At 44.3% G+C, this 23,451-nt stretch overlaps 2 protein-coding genes across 2 annotated transcripts; one reads left to right on the top strand and one right to left on the bottom strand.

Moving 5' to 3' along the window:
- The first annotated feature begins 3,567 nt into the window (after positions 1 to 3,567).
- Positions 3,568 to 8,710, top strand: cct7 (chaperonin containing TCP1, subunit 7 (eta)). The gene is made up of 12 exons (XM_076725398.1): positions 3,568 to 3,625; positions 4,764 to 4,847; positions 4,995 to 5,064; positions 5,168 to 5,274; positions 5,495 to 5,673; positions 5,788 to 5,959; positions 6,111 to 6,275; positions 6,382 to 6,570; positions 6,892 to 6,989; positions 7,079 to 7,211; positions 7,353 to 7,559; positions 7,653 to 8,710. The coding sequence occupies exons 1-12, from the start codon at positions 3,620 to 3,622 to the stop codon at positions 7,881 to 7,883; spliced, it is 1,641 nt and encodes a 546-aa protein (XP_076581513.1). The 5' UTR covers positions 3,568 to 3,619; the 3' UTR covers positions 7,884 to 8,710.
- Positions 8,711 to 8,828: 118 nt separating this feature from the next.
- On the bottom strand, positions 8,829 to 22,652 carry hspa12b (heat shock protein 12B). Its single transcript, XM_076724271.1, has 14 exons — positions 22,272 to 22,652; positions 20,687 to 20,750; positions 20,107 to 20,189; positions 19,455 to 19,579; positions 19,189 to 19,375; positions 18,866 to 18,970; positions 18,634 to 18,750; positions 16,992 to 17,169; positions 12,926 to 13,012; positions 11,787 to 11,891; positions 11,448 to 11,706; positions 11,224 to 11,327; positions 10,353 to 10,543; positions 8,829 to 10,279 (listed from the first exon to the last, which is right to left on the bottom strand). The coding sequence occupies exons 2-14, from the start codon at positions 20,730 to 20,732 to the stop codon at positions 9,803 to 9,805; spliced, it is 2,064 nt and encodes a 687-aa protein (XP_076580386.1). The 5' UTR covers positions 20,733 to 20,750; positions 22,272 to 22,652; the 3' UTR covers positions 8,829 to 9,802.
- Positions 22,653 to 23,451: the final 799 nt, after the last annotated feature.

The raw sequence follows: 23,451 nt of genomic DNA on the forward strand, positions 1-23,451 counted from the left end.
ATCACACTTGTATTTTTACACTGAGTAAAAACAAAAGGCAATGCATCACATCATCAAACAGCACTATCAATGATTTGTTCCAATGAGGCAGGTTCCAGTCTAAAAATGTTAATACTCTTCCTTATGTTTGGTGTAATAGCACACAAGATCTTGTTTTGGATCACTGCATTCTAAATGGCAGCTCAGTATGTTCTTCCAGTACAGTACATGACAAAAAAGGAGTTATAGCAGAAGTGTAAATTCTCAGCATACAGTCATGTGCACTGTATGCATCGGGTTCATGCCATTTTCATGCAAATCTAAGTGACATCTGTGTTTCTGCAGACAGCAGCTTTTTCCAGTGAATCCTCAGCATTGAGCAAAACGGCTGGAACAAACTCCGCTGACTTCAGAGCGTCTCACACCGAAAGGTTTGTTAGAGCTACTTTACTGTATATTCATAATTCATAGACAAATTGTCACTGTCATTCACAAATGATGTAGCTGTAGTTTTGCCATTATACTTTAACTAGAACAGGAAATAAACACCAAAATAATTAACATTTTTCTGTCTTCCCCCGCAGTATGACTGGAATTTCTGTGAACTCTTCTTCCCCAGCTTCAGGATATTACTGGGCAGATTGTAACACTTATGATGATGATGCTGGTGCTGGCAAAGTGGGAAGACCTTCGGCAGGCCTCTGCATCCTCTTCAGCACCTACTGCTTTGAAGTCCTTGTCGGCACCCCATCAAATCTCTGGCTCTTGTGCCACATCTTAAGGAAAAGGTCAATATTTTCTGACGTTTTGGTCTAATGTAGTAACATAGTCCAGAAAACACGTCCCATAATGCATCCTCAATTAAATGAGCTAATTATAGAATAAAAAGGTTTTTTTTTATGTTTATCCATACTTTCCTTGTTAGTAGTTCATGCAAAAATCTCTTTTTCTTTTTCTTTATCTCCATCTGTTATTTCAAATGTAAAGGTCAAAGGTTGCTGGTGTCCGTCCTGCAGACTTCTTTCCCCTCCACCTGGCGATCACCGAGCTGTTCTTCTACCTGATCTTACCTCTACTCTTGGCCAATCACTTTCTGTGGCAGAAAGCATACGTGTGGCAAGCGACGACATTCCTGACCGCTATGGTGCTCGTTATGAAGCCGCTGCTCCTCCGTCTGGTGTGTGTGGAGAGGTATATAGCTGTGGTGCGACCCCTCCACTACCTAAGGTAAAACCACACACATGGCGATCATGTAGAACATAAGACTTATTTGTAGCCTGAAGAACAAGTCCCTCAAATTTGTACATCAGCGCACCACTCGAGTAAGTGTACTTCCATTCCACCACTTGTTGACTGATCAGCATGACAGACTGCTCCCGGTAACCATTAATGCAGCTTCAGTGACACTGAAACTGTGGAGGTTTACTTTATGGAAGTGCAACAATAAACTGCTGCAGTACACCTTTTATGGTCATTCACCTTTACGGTACTTTCTACTTGTGTCTTGATTAGACATCTGAAGTGGCTGTGTGGAAAAGATGTGGTAATTAATATGCAACTCCCCCCCTCTCTGTTCCCCACTCCTTTCCCTCCTTTCAGGTTCAAGATGCAGAAGTACAGGTGGGGATGTGTGGGTGTCTCATGGTGCATTTACACCGTCATATCTTTGCTTCCAAAGCACTCGTCCATCCTTTTGTGTAGTTTGTTCCTCCCTGTTCTGGTCATAGACACCTTCTGCTGCCTCTCTGTTCTCAAAGCGCTAAAAAAACCTCCACTGGGAGATAAAGTGATGATGGAGAGGAGGAGGAAAGGGGAGGAGAAAAGAGAGACTCACCAAAACAGGAGTCAAGTAGTGAGGATGGACGAGGGAAAACAACAGAGCAGAGGGAAGGAAGGAGGAAAGGGGGAAAAGACAGTGGAGAGAAGCAAGCCTGGGGGAAAAGGAGAGATGAATTCCATGAAGAGGAAATCCTTCATCACCATTGCTATCATCCAGGCTGTCCTCACACTCAACTACCTCCCCTTCATTATCACCGTGCCCATGGAAGGACTAGTTCCAGATCAAACGCTGAAGTGTCAGTACTTGACCATGGCTGTCGCGGCTGCAGCCAGCTGTAGCTACCTGCAGCCTCTGCTCTACCTGCACAGGCTGGGCAGGCTGCCACGCATGACGTCCCAAAGCTGCTGCGCCCTGCGTCTTTAGAGTGTGACATTACAACATTCATTAACAGGCTGCAGCATAATGACTATGGGCAAAGTCTGCTTTCTTTCAAATGTTTTGTTCTTTGTACATGTATATTTAAGGCTGGAAGCTCGCCCAACTTTTGGCACATTTTGCTGTGTATTAATAATTATGTTGAGATAATGATAAATGACATGAACTGCTTTTATTAAAGGCGTGCATGAAAATATCTAGTACACTATATACAGTATATATTTTTGTGGTAGTACATAGTATATGCAGTGGATATGTTGGAAACTTGTTCATTATAGGCTCACATAGTGTGCTTACACATTACAATCCCAACTTTATAAAGGTACAACACCTAAAATATTATAAACCTGAAAGATTTAAAGAGTGGATGTTTTATTGTGGAGTTAAATAAATAAAAGCTTGTGGTTTAGGTTTCATACTTGTTTGGTAACTTTTTTTTTAAACTCAACTTGCCTTGGTTGCAGTGTACTTCATATGGTTTGTAACAGTAACAGTACTGAGGAGGCAAAACATATCTGAAACCTTTCTTCTGCTCTTGTCGCATGGACATTAATACACTATAACACCATTTGGAGGCAAACAGACCAAATCCAAACAAATATATGGTTGAATGAAACTCTCTATTTCATCCTCTACAAATATACAACACAGCTGACTATTGTTCTTGTAAAAATGCAAATTTTCTGAGCTGTGTATTCTGTTTTGTTTCCAGTATGCAAAGTCAGACTGCCTGTTGGCATGGCATGTTAATGGTCTGCGACAGGAAAATTACTGTATGTCACACACTTCATGTCATGCATGTCTGAGTATGACATTTGAGTGTTAATGACAACTTTCCACACAGCAATGCTTTCCTCAGTGAGACAACAGGTGTCCTTCAGAAAGTTTGCCTAAGATAATAACCTACCATGAATTTGTTTAACAAAAGCAATCAAATACATCACATTATTCTTGTGACAATTTGGGACACTTTGGGACACTTGCAGGAACTTTCAAGAGATATATAGAAACAGTAAAAGCTGGAGAAACACTGGCTAAAATGGTGATGATGACTGAGCAGGTGGAGTGATATATTCTTCGTTTCATTTAGACAGGATAAAAAATGTAAAAAAATAAAAAAAATAAAAAAAATCAACAATGTATATGTACGTTATGTATAGATTATAATAATACTGTTGCCATTTCAGAGTGAAAGGGGACAAACAATTACAGGTTTAAATGGCTGTATTTAATTACTTAAAAGAAACAGGTTAAATATCCAGGATGTAACGTATTTATGAAGTTATGGTGTTACACACTCCGGTACAGTAGGTGGCGGCATGCAGCCTTAACATTGATCTGTAGTCCGCCAGTTAACCAAAGAAGAACAAGAACTGCATTGTGGGATTGGATGCCGGTGGAAAGCTTCTCGAAGGAACTGCAAAGATGATGGTGAGTGAATTAGCATTCATGCCTCAAACTCAACTACATAATCCATGTCCATCCTTAAGTTTGTCAGCGAGCTCGTGCATCCGGACAACACTCCGTTTAGATTCCTCCCTTCTGGCGGCATTTTGAAGCAATTATTTTGTGAAAATGATTTTAAAATGCTTTTATTGTTAGCCAGACCGTGCTAGCCTCGTAGAATTGCCCAGCATCAATGGGCGTATACGATGCTAATGGTGATGCTAGCTAACGTTTTAGAGTAAGATGTTATTGACAAAAGATAAACTACGGTGAACTGGTTACCATGTGAACTTGCAATTTAGAGTTTTATTTGTCCGTCGCTCTTTTTTTTTAGCGTCTATGCAGCTTTGGCAGGCAGGTTATTATCAAATTAGCTGCCCTGTGTTCAGCCTCTTTGTATGAGTGCCGGCAAACTTCACCATGTACTGCCAGAGCTAGCCCGAACACGGATTAGCTTAAATGCAGTGCTCAGATAATTTATCATCAGGTTTTCTGTTCGTCCAGAGATTTAGTAGCCCCGTGCCTGACTGAAGTGGGTTGATGCAGAATAACAAAGACCAAACCAACTTACCGTCATGTACCAAAGTCTGTTCCGTAATTTGTATGTATATGACATGTAGTCTGCTACACGGAGCAGTATTATTAGCGGACTGTAAACAGACATCCGTCTTTTGACAGTGTCACACAGCTGCAGGTCTGACGGGGAACAAAAGCATCACACGTCACAGCGACAGTACCAGAAACTGCCTGACTGTTTGATCTTAATTGCAATCTCCACCTAATGGATGAGAGATATGGTTGAAATCAATACAATATTATAAGACTGCTCAGATATTGAGCTGTTGAAATATGCCAAGTCATACATATGATATCATCACAATATGATTTCACAGAAACATAATAAATAGTGGCAATGAACTGTAGCTATAGTTTTATAAATGTAAACCACATCTGCTATTCACACAGTAGCATGTTTAACATAACCAGGACACAATACCTGAGTATACCTGACTTGTTTTAAATTAGTGGTTTCGGTTCAGCTTGCCTGATTTCCTTACTCTTCTTTCCTTTACTCTTTCAACCACCTCTTCCTCTCATTCTTGATCCCTCTCTATCTCTCCAGCCCACACCAGTTATCCTGCTGAAGGAGGGGACAGACACGTCTCAGGGCATTCCCCAGCTCATCAGTAACATCAATGCCTGCCAGGTCAGAAAAATAGCCTTGGTTGTGTGTGTTTTTTTTGCCTGTGTGTGTGTGTGTGTGTGTGTGTGTGTGTGTGTGTGTGTGCATGCGCGCGCGTGTGCAACTAAATGTGCTTTAAATCTGTCTAAGGTGTTTGCTTTACTTCTCCAGGTGATCTCTGAGGCTGTCAGGACCACCCTGGGGCCCAGAGGGATGGACAAGCTGATGGTGGATAGCAGAGGTGAGGAGAGACGGTTAGACAAGGGTTGATTTGGTTGACTGATGAAAGAATGCATTACTGGATGAGTTCATCCTGACTAAAGAGTTGTGATTTTGTTTTCCAGGTAAGGCCACAATCTCCAATGATGGCGCCACCATCCTGAAACTGCTGGATGTGGTTCACCCTGCTGCCAAGACTCTGGTGGACATCGCTCGCTCCCAGGATGCTGAGGTGAGAAATGAGTGGGTGTTTCAAGGTGGGAAATGAGTGGGTGCCTCAAGGTGTGTGTTTAGGTTTGCAGCCATTTTGGTTACAATTAAGGGAGGATATCTGTTGAAATATGTCCAAAAAATGAAATTTTAAATGGATCCCAACACAGAGGAGGATCCCTGTTGTCAGAACATCATAAGAGGTTTTTGTAATCTTTTTCTTTCCTTTGCACCATCCTCAGGTTGGGGACGGCACCACTTCTGTCACTCTCCTGGCTGCAGAGTTCCTGAAGCAGCTAAAGTCATATGTGGAGGAGGGTCTCCACCCGCAGACCATCATCAGAGCGTTCCGCACCGCCACCAACCTCGCTGTGAACAAGATCAAGGAGATCGCCGTCTCAGTGAAAAAAGACGACAAGCAGTAAGTGCTCACCTTCACCTGTTGTATCCTTTGGTTATAGTTAAATTGAGCTTTTAAAAACCGGTCTAGTCATACATTTTCAAATGTCAAATGTCCCCCTTTCTGTCCTCTTAGAGAGCAGAGGCAGCTGTTGGAGAAGTGTGCAGCAACAGCCCTGAACTCCAAACTAATTGCCGGTCAGAAGGAGTTCTTCTCCAAAATGGTGGTGGATGCTGTCACGTCTCTGGACGAGCTGCTGTCTCTGAAGATGATTGGCATCAAGAAGGTCCAAGGAGGAGCCCTCGAGGTTTGTATCTTTTAGCTTTTACTTGTGTGTACACAGAACTCTGCTCTGAAAATGCTTAGTATAAGATACAGTGGCAGCAGTTAGACAAACAAGTTCATGAGTCTGTCATGGAAGCCACCTGTGTCATACTTTCTATATTAAAATTTCACAGGATTCCCAGTTGGTTTGCGGGGTTGCATTCAAGAAGACCTTCTCCTACGCTGGATTTGAGATGCAGCCTAAACGCTATGAGAACCCAAAAATTGCTTTGCTCAATGTGGAGCTGGAGCTGAAGGCTGAGAAGGATAATGCTGAAGTCCGTGTGAAATCTGTGGAGGTATGAAGACCACGGCACAGCATTAGGTCACGAATTGAAGTGCCAAAATCGTTCTGAAATTAGTCTTCTTGCCTTTTTTTTTTAACCATTTTTTCCCTTTCTGCAGGACTATCAGGCCATTGTGGATGCAGAATGGAACATCCTGTATGACAAATTGGAGAAGATCTATCAGTCAGGAGCCAAGGTGGTTTTGTCCAAGTTACCCATCGGTGATGTGGCCACCCAGTACTTCGCTGACAGAGACCTGTTCTGTGCTGGCAGGGTGCAGGAGGAGGATCTGAGGAGGACCATGATGGTAGGGAGGCATACAAAGGCTGACACTGAATACCTCACATTTGCATTTGAAGGATGAAGTTGGACAGCTAGAATAGCCAGACTGACAGTGAATGTCTGCATCACAGTTATGACTCTCAGCTGTTCATCTGTTATGACCAGACTAACTGAAAATAGCCAATATATTTAGTTTTGTCAGACGCCAACACAAATGTTAAATAAATGCTTAAAATTGATTTACAGCAAAGAATTATCTATTAAGGAAAGAGTCGACACGTATGTTACAAACCCATATGTCCTCTTTAAAATGAACAGGATTGATTGTGTGTACTGTCATCCTCAGGCCTGCGGCGGCTCCATCCAGACTTCAGTAGGTGCCATGACAGACGATATTCTGGGAGAGTGTGAACTCTTCGAAGAGGTCCAGGTGGGAGGAGAGAGGTAAGATGGACAGCTTCAAATCTTTTGTCGACCCTTTTCAGAGAATAACCACGACTCTGTATGACCGCTCGCGCCCACCGTGTCTGCAGGTACAACTTCTTCAAGGGCTGTCCCAAGGCCAAGACGTGCACCATCATCCTGAGGGGTGGAGCAGAACAGTTCACAGAGGAGACGGAGCGATCGCTGCATGATGCCATCATGATCGTACGCAGAGCCATCAAGGTCAGTTGACACATTAACAGCGCTGTGTTCGTTCATTCTATTTTTATGACTTGCTGTGTTGACTTGTTTACAAATAGTTAGTCTGAAAAGTCACCTAGGTCTTGTTTGTGACTAAGCTGACTGTACTTCACCCATTTCCAGAATGACTCCGTTGTAGCTGGTGGAGGAGCCATAGAAATGGAACTGTCAAAGTACCTGCGGGATTACTCGAGGACCATTCCTGGAAAACAGCAGCTGCTGATCGGAGCATATGCCAAGGCTCTGGAGATCATCCCCAGACAGCTGTGTGACAACGCCGGCTTCGACGCCACCAACATCCTGAACAAGCTGCGCGCCAAACACGCACAGGTAAGAAATGAAACACACGTCTCACGTAATCACACACAACACTGGAACAGGACATGAAGGCAGCTCTTTGATTCATCTGTCCTCCTGCTGCAGGGTGGTATGTGGTACGGTGTGGACATCAACAACGAGGACATTGCAGACAACTTCGCAGCCTGCGTCTGGGAGCCATCCATCGTGCGGATCAACGCTCTAACGGCGGCATCAGAGGCAGCCTGCCTCATCCTGTCAGTCGATGAGACGATCAAGAACCCACGCAGCTCTATGGATGGACCTCCAGGTGGCGCTGGCAGGGGCAGAGGCCGCGGGAGACCCCATGCTCACTAAGAGGAAGCAAGAACAAAACCCCATTTTAAACTGGCATTAAAATCCAAATGCAGACTGAGAGTTCAGTACCGGCCAGGTCACATTTCAACAGAAGCAGACAAAGATTGTAAAAATCACAAGAAAGCTCAAAGGCACTCTTTTTTTTTTCAAACAGTGAAAATCCTGTGGCAGGTCACGTTAGACCTTTAAAAAGTGAGTGCCTTGGAGTTTTCTTGTGATTTTTTTTATGTCTTAAAACAAAGTCAGGTGAGGCGAGGAGGTGCTCCTTTTCAGACAAGGGTTGTGTTAAATGCAGCTCAGCATATTTGACCTGCTTTTGGATTTGAATTCCAGATAAAATGAGGTGTTGTAATCAGTCACAGACACATTGCAAATGGCAGATGTAGTGAAACAAATGCAAAGGGGGGGAAGGAGGAGTTCATCTTGAAACTTAGAGAGATTCTTTAGACTTTGTTAAAGATGGCCGACATGTAGTGTGTTTTCTTTGTCACCTGTAGTTTTTTTTCTTACTGAAGCTTTGACTTCTGTTCAGCGTTTGAAGCACTGCATCTTTCCACATGTGGCCATTTTTCTGAGAAATACGAGCAGATTGAAAGATCCCTCTTGATTTTGAAGCAAACGCTCCGTCCCCTCCGAGTCGGCTCCCCCTCTCCGACGTCAAGTTGTTCCATAATTTGTAACCCGGTTTTGTGTTACGTAACTGGATGTTTAACATGGAAAGTAAAGCACTGATTGGATGTTGAGCAGTTCTGAACCATTCACTGGTTACGCTGTGTAAAACTATTTATTGGACCATTCTTATCAATAAATTCACAGCTGAAATCATACTGATGTCTGTCCATGTTATTTTTAACATCTGGTCAAGGGTGGAGGTAGATTGCTTCCTGGTGTGGTGTACTGCTTTGAAGAAGAGGTCTATCATCCTGAGATAGGAAAAGTGTCACATGTGAGTTTTTAATGGGAAATGTAGGGCCATAGATGATGCTTTGTTACAGTAAATCATTGTGCAACCTGCTCAGTTCAAAAGAAATGACATGTTGAAGACGTCATTCTTAATCCTTCTGTTACTTTTTATCAACATAAACATGAATACAGTTTTTTACAGCATACACAACATAAACAAGACACCATAACGTGACAGCAGTAATGCCTCAGTCCTTCATAGTGTGTTTCAATCAATGCCGAGAGCACTCAGCTTGTAGTTCTGCCTTTTCACCACTAGGTCAGGCACCATCACAGTCACATCAGAGACACAAAGCTGCAGTCCGGGCGGCTGTATCAAGATCTCATATATGGATGGAAAAACAGGATTTAAATGAGGTATCAGACCAGAACCTGTGAGATATTCCTCTAAATACATGAGCAAAAAAGCAACACTTTAAAAGCAAATAAGAGTGAGTTTTACTCTAGGTAGTATAATGAAATATGTAGAGACAATGGCTAACAGAACTGTCTACAAAAGCGGAAATGTTCCTCAGACAGCTTAAATTATTAGAAGGTATTTGTTTGTTGCAGCAGGGACGTTACTCAGCCACCAGCTTGCATTTGATTTCATACAAGTTCATATGAGTTCATAGAAGTGTCCCTCTGTGACAGAAACATGTGGTGTGATGTGACAAACCCCCCCCCCCCCGCAGCCAGAAGGCAGACAAGCTCATGTTTTCTGTACAGAGATGTCACTCTAACTTTCAGCTGAGGAGATTTGTGAACTTGTGACGGCCGGAGAAAACGTTCCTCTCCTCATCTGTTTCCTTCTCAAAGGAGTTCATTTAAAGCTTAAATGTCTGAATTACAGGGTGAGTTCCTGTTCTTTCCAAGAAAATGTCGCCCGCTCCCAAAGTACCGCTTTTTCTAAAATTGTGATGGCTACAATCAGTTATTTCTGTCTTCCAATCCTCGTCTCCACTTCCTGCTCCTCCTCAATTAGACAGGAAGTCAATGGAAGCCCGGACGGAGCGGTTAGACATGACGTCAACGGCTGTGACTTTGATCTCGGTGTCTCCAAACTGCATGGTCGCTCTGATCTCTCTCCTCTCTGGGCCTCCTCCTCCTCCCGCTCCTCCCACAGCTCCCGGTAGCGGCAGCGGTTCCGGTAGGTCTAAAGTTATCGTCCCGCACTTCCTGACTCCAGGGTCGGAGATGTATGTGACATCATCTGTCACGCTGCAGTAGATGTTGATGATGATTTTCCGCTGGCCCAGGCGAGCAGGTGTGTAGCTCCGTCTCACGACCTCGCCCAGAGCCACTGACTGGTCGACAGAGACGAAGCGGTCGAGGATGTCGGTGCACCACTCGCGGCCTTCCTTGATGAGGAGTTTATCACGAGGGTGGCGTCCCTCCACGAACCGGTTCAAGACGCCCACGCCGTAGGTCAGGGGGCATCGACGCACTCTGACCTGTGAGAGGCAGGCGGTTAGAACGCGCGTCAAAGAGCGACACCAGGACAAACAGGAAGTCCTGCGCACTCACCACAGTGGGATCCAGCCCGAAGAGCACGGCACCCTTCAGGATGGTCAGTCCAACATCATGGGGGATGATGATGCGACATGTCCGCCCCAGTGCTCTTTGGACAGCTTTCTGCAGCATGGGCGACTCTGCAAAACCGCCAACCAGGAAAAGGAAGCGCACACCGCACACCTCTGGCTTTGCCATCAGCTCCTCTGTCAGCAGAGAAAAAAGGAGAAAGAGCCTTGCTCATGTGAGAAGTTAGGGAGGAAAATATGTGGTTGAAGAAGGAGAAGAAGGCTCTGGAGGAGGTGTAGCAGCTGCAATTGGTATTTCTTCAGTCTGATACATGAAAAACCGGATCCACCAGTCAGATCCACTGAAGGCCAGCAAAGCTAAATGCTACAAAACCAGTCAGCTGGTTTTGAATGTCCCACTGGAATGTGAGTGATTTAAAACAGGCATTCTCCATTTTTCTGCCCTCGCTCTGTCTCGACGAGGCCGGAAAATAAACAGTGAAGTCACCATCATCTAGAATAAGGATACCAGGGAAGCCATTATGCCTGAAGTTTGTTTGTTTGGTCTGAGCCAAAGTTGAAAAGTGCACACTTTTTGTCCTTTTGTACCATTTAGATTCACAGTGCACAGTCACAAATACATAGGATGGGCAATGTGCTAAACACAGACCCACCAGCAGCTCACTCAATGGGCAGTTTTGGCAACTTGTTGTGAAGTCAGAGGTTTGGGCAGCGTGAGAGTCAAAAGAAACCCAGTTCCCATCTATGTGAGTTACAGCTGCACTAATCAATATCTTTATCTGCTGCTGTGTGTGTCTGCATGCATGAATCTGTCTGTGTATACTGTTAACATGCATGTGTCTTTACGTGTTTCTCACCAATATGTTTGACAATATTGATGATGGTGGGCTGGAAGAGCTCATTCATGGCTTCCTGTGTCAGCCGCAGCATCCCCTGGGACGACCACTTCACTATGTTCATACTGAAACACACACATACACACAGTTTGCATCTTTGCTCTTATCAATGCAGTGTTTAATCAAACTGCTCACACACTCATCCGTCGTCCCTCTGTCACACACCTCTCCCAGCCCACACTCACTTGCTCCTCCTCAGGGCAGCCTCCACACTCTGCCCCCTGTGTCTCTTGTAGTAGTCGATGAAAGAGAAGGGCAGGGAGATGTTGAGGGCGTTGGCCCTGCCTGGCGCCGCCGTCCGTTTCCTCGCCTCGAATGCGATGGTGAGGTCCACCCAGGCTGCCGGCCGCTTGGCTTTGAAGCTCTGGATGAAGTCCTCGCCGAAGATCTGGCACAGCATGGCCTCAAAGGCCAGGTCTACTCCAACGGCCCCGTAAGGGCCACCTGGAAGAAAAATCACAGCTTTGGAAACTGGAGGAAGTTTGGTATTTTTGCGTTTGTGAGCGGTTTGTGAAAATGTGCACCTGAAGCCTTGTAGAGCTCTTTAAGTGTTCCCTGTGGCTGCTCGATCTGATGGACTGTCAGGTCAACCGTTCCTCCTCCACAGTCTGCAACAATATACCTGTCACCTGCACAAAGAGTGCACAAACACACACGGGTTTAATAGCTGCAGGAAATATTTCAAACAGTACCATAAGAACATGATGATAGTGCTAAATTTATAGGAGGAAAATGTGGAGGATAATGAGTCTTCATGTTTGCAGAATGTCTAAATGTCATGTTTCCTGTGTGCGTGTGTGTGTGTGTGTTTTTCCCCCGAAACTCTTCAACCACTGGACCGTCAAACATAAACAACCTGCAGGCGTCTGTGATTGCTGCGCTCCATCTGCGAGTGCGCGTGTTTATGATACGTTCGGTGATAAGAGCCTGACTTCAGCTGACCACACCCCAAACACGAGTTTGAGTGGGAGCGAAGGAGAAAAAGCACAAAGATGAACCAAAAGGAAAAATGAAGGATGAGAGAAGAAAATGCAAGAGGAGGCGGCTTTGGGTTTGTGCTCCGGTTTATGAACAGTGCGGAGGCAGAGTCCCATGGGCTGGGTCCTTCCTGTGTGTGGACAGGAAAGGGAGTAGAAAGGGTCAGCAGGGGCGCGTGGCTCCTCAGATTGTTGACATGGCTCAACAGAAAGAAAAGAGCCGGAGAACTGGGTGACTTGTCCCTGGGCAGGATTTTATCATCCAAGGCCAAACTTGACACTGTGGGTTGTCCATGTTGTGGTTGTGAATAAGGATTGGTAGTTAAGCGTGACAGGGTTGATTCGTATTCTCGTAATATTACAACCCCGTTCTTATAAAATTAGGACTTTCTTGTAACAGACTTTTTTTTCTCAAAATAATAAAATCTCAGTGCCTGAACAAACTGTAACAGATCAATTTCAACAGGCCCTGCAAACAGTGCAGATACTGTGGAAAATGAGCAAAAACAGCGAACAGTGAAAGAAAGAAGAAAGAAGGTCTGTCTGCTTCACATAGCCAGTCTGCAGGGGTCAAAAGTCAAAATCATCAATATCTCCGACATGTGGGGTCTGTCTGTCCCTCTCAAACACACACACACACACACACACACACACACACACACACACACACACACACACGGTCTTACCAGTCTGCAGCTCTGACCACAGCTCTCCGGTTCCACTCTCCACCAGGAAGGTCCTGCTGTGTCTGGATCGCCTCAGCTGCTCCCTCGCTGCAACAAACACACAAAGCGAAATGCACACAAGCAGACGACACACTTCAGCTTTTAAACCTTTGATATTTGTACATGATCTCTGCTGCACACACACATCATTAAATCAGTTCAAAAAGTCACAGGAAGGCAAAAGATAATGGTTGGATTGTACATGTGGCTCCCTCTCTCTGTGGTCTGACAGGAAGCAAGCTGAGTTTTTCCCTTACTTTCCATTAAGTTTGATTGGTCAGCTGAGAAAAAAAGCTGTTAAGCTTAAGAAACTTTGTACTTTTGAGTTCAACGTTTGGATAAATATGCTTATTCACTGTCTTTCTGAGGGTGTAATGAGAAGAAGATGAAGCTCCATTTAGCTCAGGCTAGCATAACGAGTGGAAGCAGGGCTGGCCTGGCTTATTTCAGTTTAAAAATACAACTACGAGTACCTCTAAAGTTCACTAATTAACATGTTGTACTTCGTTTGTTTGGCCGTACAAAAAACGAAAAGTAAAAATGACTGTTTGTGGTTTATGGCTGAGTTAGCCGACTTCATGTAGTGCCAACTAATTCTTGGCAAACAGGGACGTTACAGGCATCCAGCACTATTACTGGAGACCTGCGCAGAGGTACTTTGTGGGTGGATTAAATGTTGTTTGCTGAGCAATAGTTCTGCACATACAGGAACTCAAGCCACAAATTGTCATTTTCACATTGTTGTTTTGTATATTTAAACCAGCTACAGGCGAGCTTAATGTAAGTCTTAATCACTTTAATCACCTCCTGGTTCCAGCTCTCCACTTAAAGCAGCATTAGGGTCGTTATTTTTATATCAACACTGGGTCACATCTACTTGTGGGAATGGGCTCGCACATAGTGACAAACCCACAGAGAATTATCACCCGACCCTGCTGTTCTCCTCAGCTTTACAGAGCTGCCTGGCTTCCGTTAGTGGAGCTCATTGTTTTGATTTTCTGGCCCTCAATTTTACTGATTTGGTGGGTGAACATAGCGGTGCATTTAGCAGCCAAAGAGCCAGATGGAATTAACGTAAAGTAAGTAAGTAGAGTGAATATGGGACTTGCATTTGTTTTGAATGGACCCCAGGTTGACTCGCAACCAGTTTGAGGAAGCTGATAGGAATCTGAATAAAGAATAACGTGAGGAGTAGAGGTTTCATGCAGCTTCCCAATTCTTTTGGACTCAGGGTTGTACAATAGGCCTTGCTACAGTACATATTGTATGTACGTGAAATTGCATGTCCATGTTTTTGGGGTCCACCTTTTCTAGATGGAAAAATTCAGCAAGAATTTTTGTGGACTCTCCAGCTGTGGTCATCTTTCACCACCTTGCACCACAGTAAACATACTGTAGGGTCATAACATAAACATCGTCACGTTCGACCTCCAAAGTGAATGTTTGCAATTTATACTACATATAATAAGGCTTAAAGAAGTTTCATAAGCCATGAGGTCATGACATTTACCCAGTGAGATGTATCAAGTTTTGCAGTCTAAGTAAAACAAGAAAAACACAAGGAAACCAGTCACAATGTTTTGGCATGACAGGGGCAATTTGTTGGAAACGACGAGTTCTCTCCTATTTCAATTTTATCCTCATTCGCGACATGTAAACCGCCTGACTGGCAGGTTAAGAGCGTGGATGGAGGCCAACAAAAACAGGACAGACTCAAACACAGCTGGCAAAAATACTAAATACCTGACAGCCTGTTTGACCGAGCAGACGCACTTATATTCCTCCATGCAAGTGAACCCATGAAATGAGACATAATGGCTTCAGATCAGACATAATAACAGATCAAAGGAGGGTGTAGAAAAAGTGTTTGGTTTTTTTTTTGTCTCTTTGGCAGAGTTGTGGAGACGCTGTGGTCCTGATGTGAAAGTGTGCGTTTCGTAAGTCAGACATTTGACAGTCTGAAGTGAAGTGTTTGTATAAGTTAGGTCATAGTTGACTTTACAAAGTTGCCTTAAACCCCATGAGTACTACACACCACACAAATTAGAATACGAGAAGGGCAAAATAGATTTAAGGCAGGATAAGAAAGAAAGAAAGAAAGAAAGAAAGAAAGAAAGAAAGAAAGAAAGAAAGAAAGAAGGAAGGAAAGATTATGGAGTAACTGAGCAACAATGACTGCATTGTCTTGTTTTAAGGCCCTGGATGACGCAGGAGGTAATGTATGTGCATCTATGTGTAGGTATGTGTATGTGCGTGTGTGTCTTTGTGTGGGGGTGACGAACGAAACGCAAGTCTGGAAACCATTTACCACTATTTGAAACAGCAGAAAGAAAATGTATGCGTGTGCATGTGTGTGTCTTCTTGTGTGTGTGTGTGTGTGTGTGTGTGTGTGTGTGTGTGTGTGTGTGTGTTAATGGCTCCCTGGTGCTATCTTTGGAGATGAAATGAGGTGGAAGAAAAGCTAAAGATAGTAAAAACCATGACTGTAATGCCAAGTGTGCATGTGTGGAAATGCTGCATGTGTGTTTGTTTGGTGGTGTGTGTCTGCAGAGTCCTTGCAAAGTGGACGACCTGGCAAAGGAAAGTCAGAAAGGGAGCAAAGGCTGGAGAGACTGAGGGAAAGGAAAGAAAAACGAATGTGAGTGAAGGAGAGGGAGAATGACAGGCCAGGAGGGGGTGAGATCATAGTCTCGCTGCACCTTGTTCCAATTACAATACCCTGTGTTTAGTGTGTGTCTTTGTGTGTGTGAATGTTCTTTGTGTGTGTGTCACTGACTGGATATGTATAAGTGGGCCCGTGCAGGGGATTTTGGACGGCATGTTTGTTCGCTGAATTATGCATCAGGCTCCCTTTTCCCAGCCTGAAATCGCTCTTTGTTCCTTTGCTGTAATTTAGTAGCATTTTCCTGTTGCTGTTACAAAGACAAATGTTTTAACTGCAGCTTTAATGTAGAGTTGTGTCCTGTTATTTTCAAAAGTTATACATCATATTAGCCTTTTGATCCATATAGATGTAAAGTGTAATAGAGTTGCTGGTTGAGGGAGTATTTTTCCCCACAGCAACAAACGACATGAACACCAGATATTTCCTGCAAGGGTGGAGACCAAAACAGAGCTAAAAGGTGGGTGAATACTGAACTTACATTATTTAGATGGCCAGAGACCCAACTTTAAATATATACTAATGTTTCTCTTTATCTTCTGGATGTGTAAATGGGGAGCTGTTTGCTTACACGCTTGCCAAATCAACTTTATAAAGTGATAATATGTTAGTTTTTACAGCTTGTTGCGCTGCCTTCAAGTGCTATTAACTCCTGTAGAAAAGGCCAGGCTCAAATTAGGGCTGCAGCAAATTCATCCTTGCAGTTGTGAACAGAACTCTGTGCCATAGTTTCTCCTCCATTCATCTAGAATTGACTCAGAAGCTGAAAGTGAACGGATTTAAAGGACTGAGTGAAGTAACTGTAGCTTTAGCTTGTCTACAATTCACCAACACATATTTTAAGCCAATTGCACTGTCGGGGTCATAGTTAACTTCTCTCCTTGTTTTTATCTGCATAAATAAACCTAACCATACTATTCTCTAACTGCCAGTTGCCTGATATTGTCCGTGCAGAAATTCAACCCTGGATGCTCCAAATAACCTCTCGGGCTTTGCTTTAATGAAGTGAAAAGCATTACTGTACTGCCACAAAATACATATAAGATACAGAATACTTAGTGGTTTGTAAGTAGTTTGTCTGCTCTATATGACACATATACACAACTGCAAAGTCACTGGGGAAAGAAAACACGACCACATGGCCACACACACACACACACACACACACACACACACACACAATCCATCCATAGAAAAACCACAATCCCCAAGTGAAATCTAGCAACAACATTTCCAGGAACATCACAGTGTGGTTTCATGCTAATGACAAAGTCTACAAGAAGACTTCCACAGAAAACAGCACACACACACACACACACACACACACACACACACACACTCTCACTCTCACTCTCTCTTCACTACCTTGTCTGAAGCTGGAGTCAAAGGGCCGAGACCCCTCCAGATCGAGGCCATTTGTGATTGGCTGCAAGCTCAGGTCAATCACCTGGTGGAGGCGGAGCTTGCGACAGTAAATGGATGCAGCTTCGGGTTCCAGAGCGATGAGGAGCTGCTCGGGACAGTCGGGAGGCACCAGACCAGCCTTGAGGAGAAAAGGGAGACAGAGAGGGAGAGAAAAATTTACAAGGAGAATTTTATTATCCTGCAAAGCTCTTGATTGTGCTGATGGACTGTACAAGAGAAAGAAAAGAGAAGAGAAAATGAGACATGCCAGTGTTGAAAAGAGCATTTTTCAATAATCCATCATGCTTTTAGACATACATGTAGATTCTGCTTTGGTGCATATACAGGCCAACCTATGTAAGTGATATTAGCAGAGGAGAGGAGAGGAGAGGAGAGGAGAGGAGAGGAGAGGAGATTCGGTACATAAACATCAATCTTGATGGATTGGGAGTAAAGTTGAGTGGCTGGAGTGAGGTGTGTGCATGCGTGCATGTGTGTGTATGTGCAGGGCGGGGGTCTGGACACCACTTCCTGTGTTTGTACGCCGGTCTCCCTCATTGTTCACTTCTGATGACATCATCACCAGCAGGAAGCACACACACCCCGCCGGCCTCAAACTGGCTGCCAGCGCAGGGTGTGTGTGTGTGCATATATGTCACTGTGCATGTGAGAGTGTGTATGCATTAGACTATTTATGTATATACGTGGGTGAGTGAAGGGCAGATGGGCGATAATGGTTAGCATGATGATGTGTGTGTGTGTGTGTATGTGTGTGTGTAGAAATGAGGACATTGACCAGAGAGAGAATGGGAATAAGGAAAACATGACATTAAAACCAAAAGGTTGCACAGTCTTTCTCATGATGTATTGCGTACGTAATGCACAAGTCCACACACAGGTCAGTCCTTTCTCATTGATGTGTAGTGTGATAGGACCCCCTGCATTCCTGTCCATGTACGCACACTTCCTACAAGTCATTGTGACATGTACAGTACACCGAGCAGGAGTGTGTGTGTGTGTGTGTGGTGGGAATGGTGAGAAGATATACAAGGAGGACAGAGGCAAAAGTGCAGCGTGTATGTGTGTCAGTGTGTGTGTGCGTGTGTGTTTGTGTGAATAGTAAGTGATCTTCCATGAGAACATTAATCAGACAGCCTTTATCTCATGCTTTATACCCTGCCTTTCTTTCCATATCCCTGTTGTTGTTCCTCTCCCTCTCTCTCTCTCTCTCACACACACACACACACACACACACACACACACACACACACACACACACGACCATCTATTGTCATCCTCTGTGTATTGTCACATGTGTGTTTTAGCCACACAGCAGGGAACTGTTGTAGTTGCAGTAAGATTCTGGCAGCGCATGATGATTACACTTTGGTCGATTTAGCAGAAGATGTAAGAGAATTTTCTCAACCCAAAAAGCAGCAAAATAAATAATTAAATAAATAAATCACCAAATATCGAGATAGTTTCAGAGTAGCTATGACTGATTCAACAACATATGCTGTCTACTTAGCCTCTTTCAGCCAGTCATATCTAATGCACGGATTTATCTGTCAATATGTGTGTGTGTGCGTGTGTGTGTTCCTACCAGGTATGCAGCCTCTCTCATAAACTGTTTAGCAGGTTGTCTCCACACAGCAGGCACGGTGATTACCCATCTGATCTCCTCTCCCTCCAGCACTGATGACGACTGGTCTTTCACCTCCTAAAACAGAATCAGTTATACACTATGAGCTTCAGGTCACCTTAGCTTGCAAGATTACAGACAATTAACATATAAGCACCATACTGCAACCATAAACTGGGGGTTTAAAGTGGACCTTTAGAGCATGTTCCCTGAAGAAACGCAGGGCGTGGGCGAACACCTCGATGGCCCTGACCCTCCGCCCGTTGACCGCCTCCAGCTCCGTCTCCATGGTGAGGTCCTGCAGCAAACACAGCCACAACTGCTGAAACACTGCTGCAGAAGAAGAAGTCATCTTTCTGACACTTAAAGCATTACAATGATACTCCAGCTACATAGTGTTGCACTGGGACAGAGTTTGAAAAAGCGGTCAAAACTGAAGCTTATGTAAAATTGGCTTTCTGTCCCAGTTCGCTGTTTATTCCACCTTTGTCATCTGATTCTCCTGCTCTCTCTTACACTCGTGCTGTGGATCTTCATCTTGAACTTATCAAAATAGAGCCAATGCCGGGCCTCTTCTGGGTCCAGGTCGTGATAGAAGTCCCGGGCTGCGAACCCAAAACTGTGGAACCGCAAGTCAGGAGTAAGCAGCAGACAGGTCGGGCTCTTCTGATTGGCCACCCCAGGGTCCCCGCCCTCCCAGCGCCTTCATGGATAAAAGAGATGTCAAGGATAGAAAGTGATGGAGTGAAGTAGAATTAAAGACACTAAATACACGCTCTTACTTCATCATGTGTATGGCCTCCGAGTCCTGTGTGAAGCTGAACGCGTAGCCGCTGGAAGTCGTCCCAAAGTCTATCGCCACGACAACCGAGAATGGACAGGACATCCTGGGTCTGACCTCCACCCTCTGAGACAGAAAGGAGGCCAGAGAGAAACCTCTTAGAATTTCTGACCATCTACAAATATCACAGAGTGAATGAGCTAATGTGGGCTATCATTTGTGTCTGGAAAGGAAGCGCAGTGGGATTTAAACCAATAATCACGAGTTTTTATATGTGGAAGCAGCATCGGATTATCAGGTTGGCTTTGAAATCAGAAGCTGTTTTCATTGACTTTCCTATACTTTCTCTCCCCCCTTAGTACATGTGAGAGTTAGTGCCAAAGTGCATATGTTTCTTTCCCACAGAATGTCGTTTTTTACTGGGTGCTTGTTTCAATTCCACATCTCACTTTAAACTGTGAGTGCAAGTGTTATTATAAACCACTAATAACAGTGAGAAGTGGATGTGGGTTTGCAGGTCTTGTATAAGAGCTCTATATAAAGAAAATAAGTATAAAGAGGAAAGGGTGTGTAGGAGTATCTGTGGTGAATGTGTGTGTGTGTGTGTGTGTGTGTGTGTGTGTGTGTGTGTGTGTGTGTGTGTGTATAGTTACCGGTGAGGGTGAGGGTGTGAGGGGTGTGATGCTGCAGTCATTCCTAGCTGTGGCAGGTGATGAAGGGGCTGATGCTTTATCGCCTGAGAATTAATGGAGAAGGTAAAGAGAAATGTAATGATGTGGAGTGGCGGCTAAATATCAGAATCTCATTATTAACATGTTTCAGCTTTGGAAAAGAGCCACACGTACTCCACTGGAAAATGGTCAGAAAAACCAAAACAATCTGTGTTTGAGGCGATACTCAGCCCTGGGAAAACTCTCTTATCACAAGGGAAGAACCATCATTGGACTGTCATCAACTGCTGATACTAACAAGCATGTACACGTGCAGAAAAAAACCTTATTTTCGGTGGCGGAGATGAGTGAGTTTGGGTGTAACCACACTGAACCTGAAGCTCTCGAGATGGGAGATTCGATATTTAGAACTGGAATGACTGGAATGTCACTGGAATCTGATGAGAGTAATATTCCCAGATAGGAGAGGGACACGGAAAGGTCAGCGTGTTCCCGCTCCAAAAGATAGAGAGAGAGGAGTGAGTCATTTCAAGCACGTGTATAAAATGTATGTGCGTCTCACCGGGTATCTGAAGGCTGTTGGGGTCTGGCTGCACCACCTCAGCCATCTTTACAGGAGCCAGGGTCTGCAGAGAAACACACCAACACGAATGTGATGCACTTAGAATAATGAATGAGAATGTCGTAATTCAAGGGGGAAGATGATATGAAGCAACATTAGCAGTAAAATATTCACTGTCTTTTGGCTCTGCTTTTGTTCTCCACTGGGTAGAGAGTAGGGAGTCATTTTAGACACACTTCAGATATTCATCAGCCAGCGAGGGGAAGTGAAGAAGACACACCCCGACCAGCTTTCACTGCAACTGTCCCTCGCCTGAACTTGTAGCTCCCAGCTCCTATAACGGCTCAGCGGCCACTGACGGGTCGAATTGGGCTGCACGGAGACGCTTTCGGGTTTGAATCAGAGTGTCTGCCAAATACCATATAAATTCTGTATGACTATGATGCGAGCCAACTTTCTGTCCGCTTTAAACAAGCAATAAGCGTAACTTGATGAATGCCGTGCACTTCAAAAGCATTTCATTTAAAACTGAGACATATTAGGATCACAAGCACAGATGTGACGGAAAAATGAAGGAGAGAATGGGAAGATGTGTGTGCGTGAAATGTGAGAGACAGACATGAGCTGTGTGCTTCATCTGTTTGATTCATACAGTCCCAATTAGGGAGTTGCCTCTATGCCCTCCTGCACATGCATCCACTTTGTGTGCATGTGTGTTGTTTTCATTGGCTTGCGTGTGTTTGTGTGTCGTGTATTGCAGCGCTGGGACTCATTGGATCAGCCTGTGATCCCAGCCAGGAGCAAACGAAACAGATGAGTGCTATGAAACAAAGATGTGTTCCTTTAAATCCCTTTCTGGGAGTGTGTGTGTGCGCATACTTGCACGTGTGTGTGTGAAAGTGAGACAGATAGAGTTTGTTTGACATCCTTACATGCATCCAACATCTGCGTGCGTTTTGCCTGGGTCATTTAAATGTAATGTGCGCTCGCATCGTTGGCGTTCTTTCCCAGTATGTCCTTGATATTTGATGATAAAACCAGAGAGAGGATGAAACTCTCTCTGCTGCTTCATCTCCTGTGCACACTTTTTTCTTTCCTTCTTTCTGCCTTTTCTCTCTCATCCCGTCACCTCTTTAAGCCCAATGGGCAGTGGACGATTTGCACCCCCTGTTCCCCTCATTCTACTCTTCTCTCTCTCTTTCTCAGACACACGCAGCAGAACAAGCAACTCGAACTCCCCGCAGACATGAGTTACATTAGGCGCAGATTGTGCAACACACTCCACTTTTGTGCACCATTAACAATAAAGCTCTAACTTTGAAGTACATGGAGACCTTTTTGCAAACATTACTGGTAGACTTACTGGCAGGAGAGTCATTATCATGCAGCTTTGTCTTTGACGTTTAATACCAGAACCATTAAGGCAAAAACATGCAAGTTTATACTTTAGAAGCTAGAGGAAAAGTCAAAAGATGTTACGTTACATTTGACAGGTGACTTTTGTCCAAAACAGCTTGTAAAAAGTGCATTCAATCACGTCATCAACAATTCAAAGTGCATTTTCTATCTTTGAACATTAACTCACCTCTTTGTGTGCTGCTACAACTTTGTGCCCTTATCCTTTTTTTTTTTTTGCCTCTCCAAAAGTTTTCCCAAACACTAGAATTTGCCAGTCCAAAGTGTTCAATCCGCCTCCAGGGAGGGAGTTGGAGAGGTGGAGTGGAGAACGGGAGGAAACTGAGTGGACGCAAGAGGATGCTTTTCTAGAAATCCCTTGTTAGAAACGTAAGAGCTCCCAGCTGACTTGCAGGCGGATTTCCCAAAATTGGAATTCCTGAATGAGAAAAGTTCACAATGAGACGTGATGGATGCAGAAACGAGCTGCAGCCTCTCCTTCTTCTTCTGACAAAATCCCTTCTTTTCCTAATGAGCTCCTGAGTTGGATTTGTAGGTCTGTCTCTCTGCAGCCGAGCTGACTGCCTCTCCGCTCTGCACAGGAATGTCAGAGAAAAGTAGTGACACACACACACACACACACACATATACACACACAAGTTGCAGGAGTGGGAGGGCTGTGACAGCGCATAGTGGGGGAATGCTGGGGGATTTACCTCACTGGTAAACTGCTGTGTGTTGGGTGGAGTATTCCTGAGCAGGCGGTGTATCCCAGTTAAGTCATCTTGCCCTCTCTTTCCCCTCCCACTCCTCCATATGTATCCTTCCTCTGTTTAATTATCTCTTCCTGTCTTCCTCTTTTCATCTTGTCCTCTCTTCATCCCTCTTCACATGCTGCTGCTTTCTTTTAATTTCTTTCTTTCTTCGTCTCCACTTCTTTGTCTTTACTATTTTCCGTTCCTTGGTCCTTCAGCTGCTCCCTTAACCTTTTCATCACATTCATGCACAACTTTCTAACTATGCAGATGAAAGCAGGAAGCAGCCAGGAGTGTTCAGTCACTCTGAAGCAAATGAAAAACTTCATTCCTATACTCTGTTTTTTTTCTGTGAGCACCTCTGAAAGCGTTTCTCTTTGATATAAGATTGATACAACTTCCACATGGAGCGACAGCCAGCAGCTGCTTCATTTAGCTTTGCATCAAGACTGGAAACGTGGAAACAGCTTGCCTGGTTCTGTCCAAAGGTTATAAAATGTACCTACCAACATACATCAGCTTTAAAAGTGATGGTAGGAGGATTTTGTTACCTTTGGACAGAGCCAGGCTAACTGTTTCTTGCACTTCTAAGCTAATCTTTTACCCTACAGACAT

Source organism: Chaetodon auriga, chromosome 24, assembly GCF_051107435.1.
Source record: "Chaetodon auriga isolate fChaAug3 chromosome 24, fChaAug3.hap1, whole genome shotgun sequence".
Lineage (NCBI taxonomy): Eukaryota > Metazoa > Chordata > Actinopteri > Chaetodontiformes > Chaetodontidae > Chaetodon > Chaetodon auriga.

Coding starts and splice junctions, on each gene's coding strand:
- cct7 (XM_076725398.1), top strand. Junction 6,276..6,381: donor TCCGTGTGAAATCTGTGGAG/GTATGAAGACCA, acceptor CCCTTTCTGCAG/GACTATCAGGCCATTGTGGA. Junction 7,560..7,652: donor TGCGCGCCAAACACGCACAG/GTAAGAAATGAA, acceptor CTCCTGCTGCAG/GGTGGTATGTGGTACGGTGT.
- hspa12b (XM_076724271.1), bottom strand. CDS start 20,732: ATGGCTGAGGTGGTGCAGCCAGACCCCAACAGCCTTCAGATACCCG. Junction 13,013..16,991: donor TGACTCCAGCTTCAGACAAG/GTAGTGAAGAGA, acceptor TGTTTGTTGCAG/CGAGGGAGCAGCTGAGGCGA. Junction 11,892..12,925: donor GTGGTCAGAGCTGCAGACTG/GTAAGACCGTGT, acceptor CTCTTTGTGCAG/GTGACAGGTATATTGTTGCA.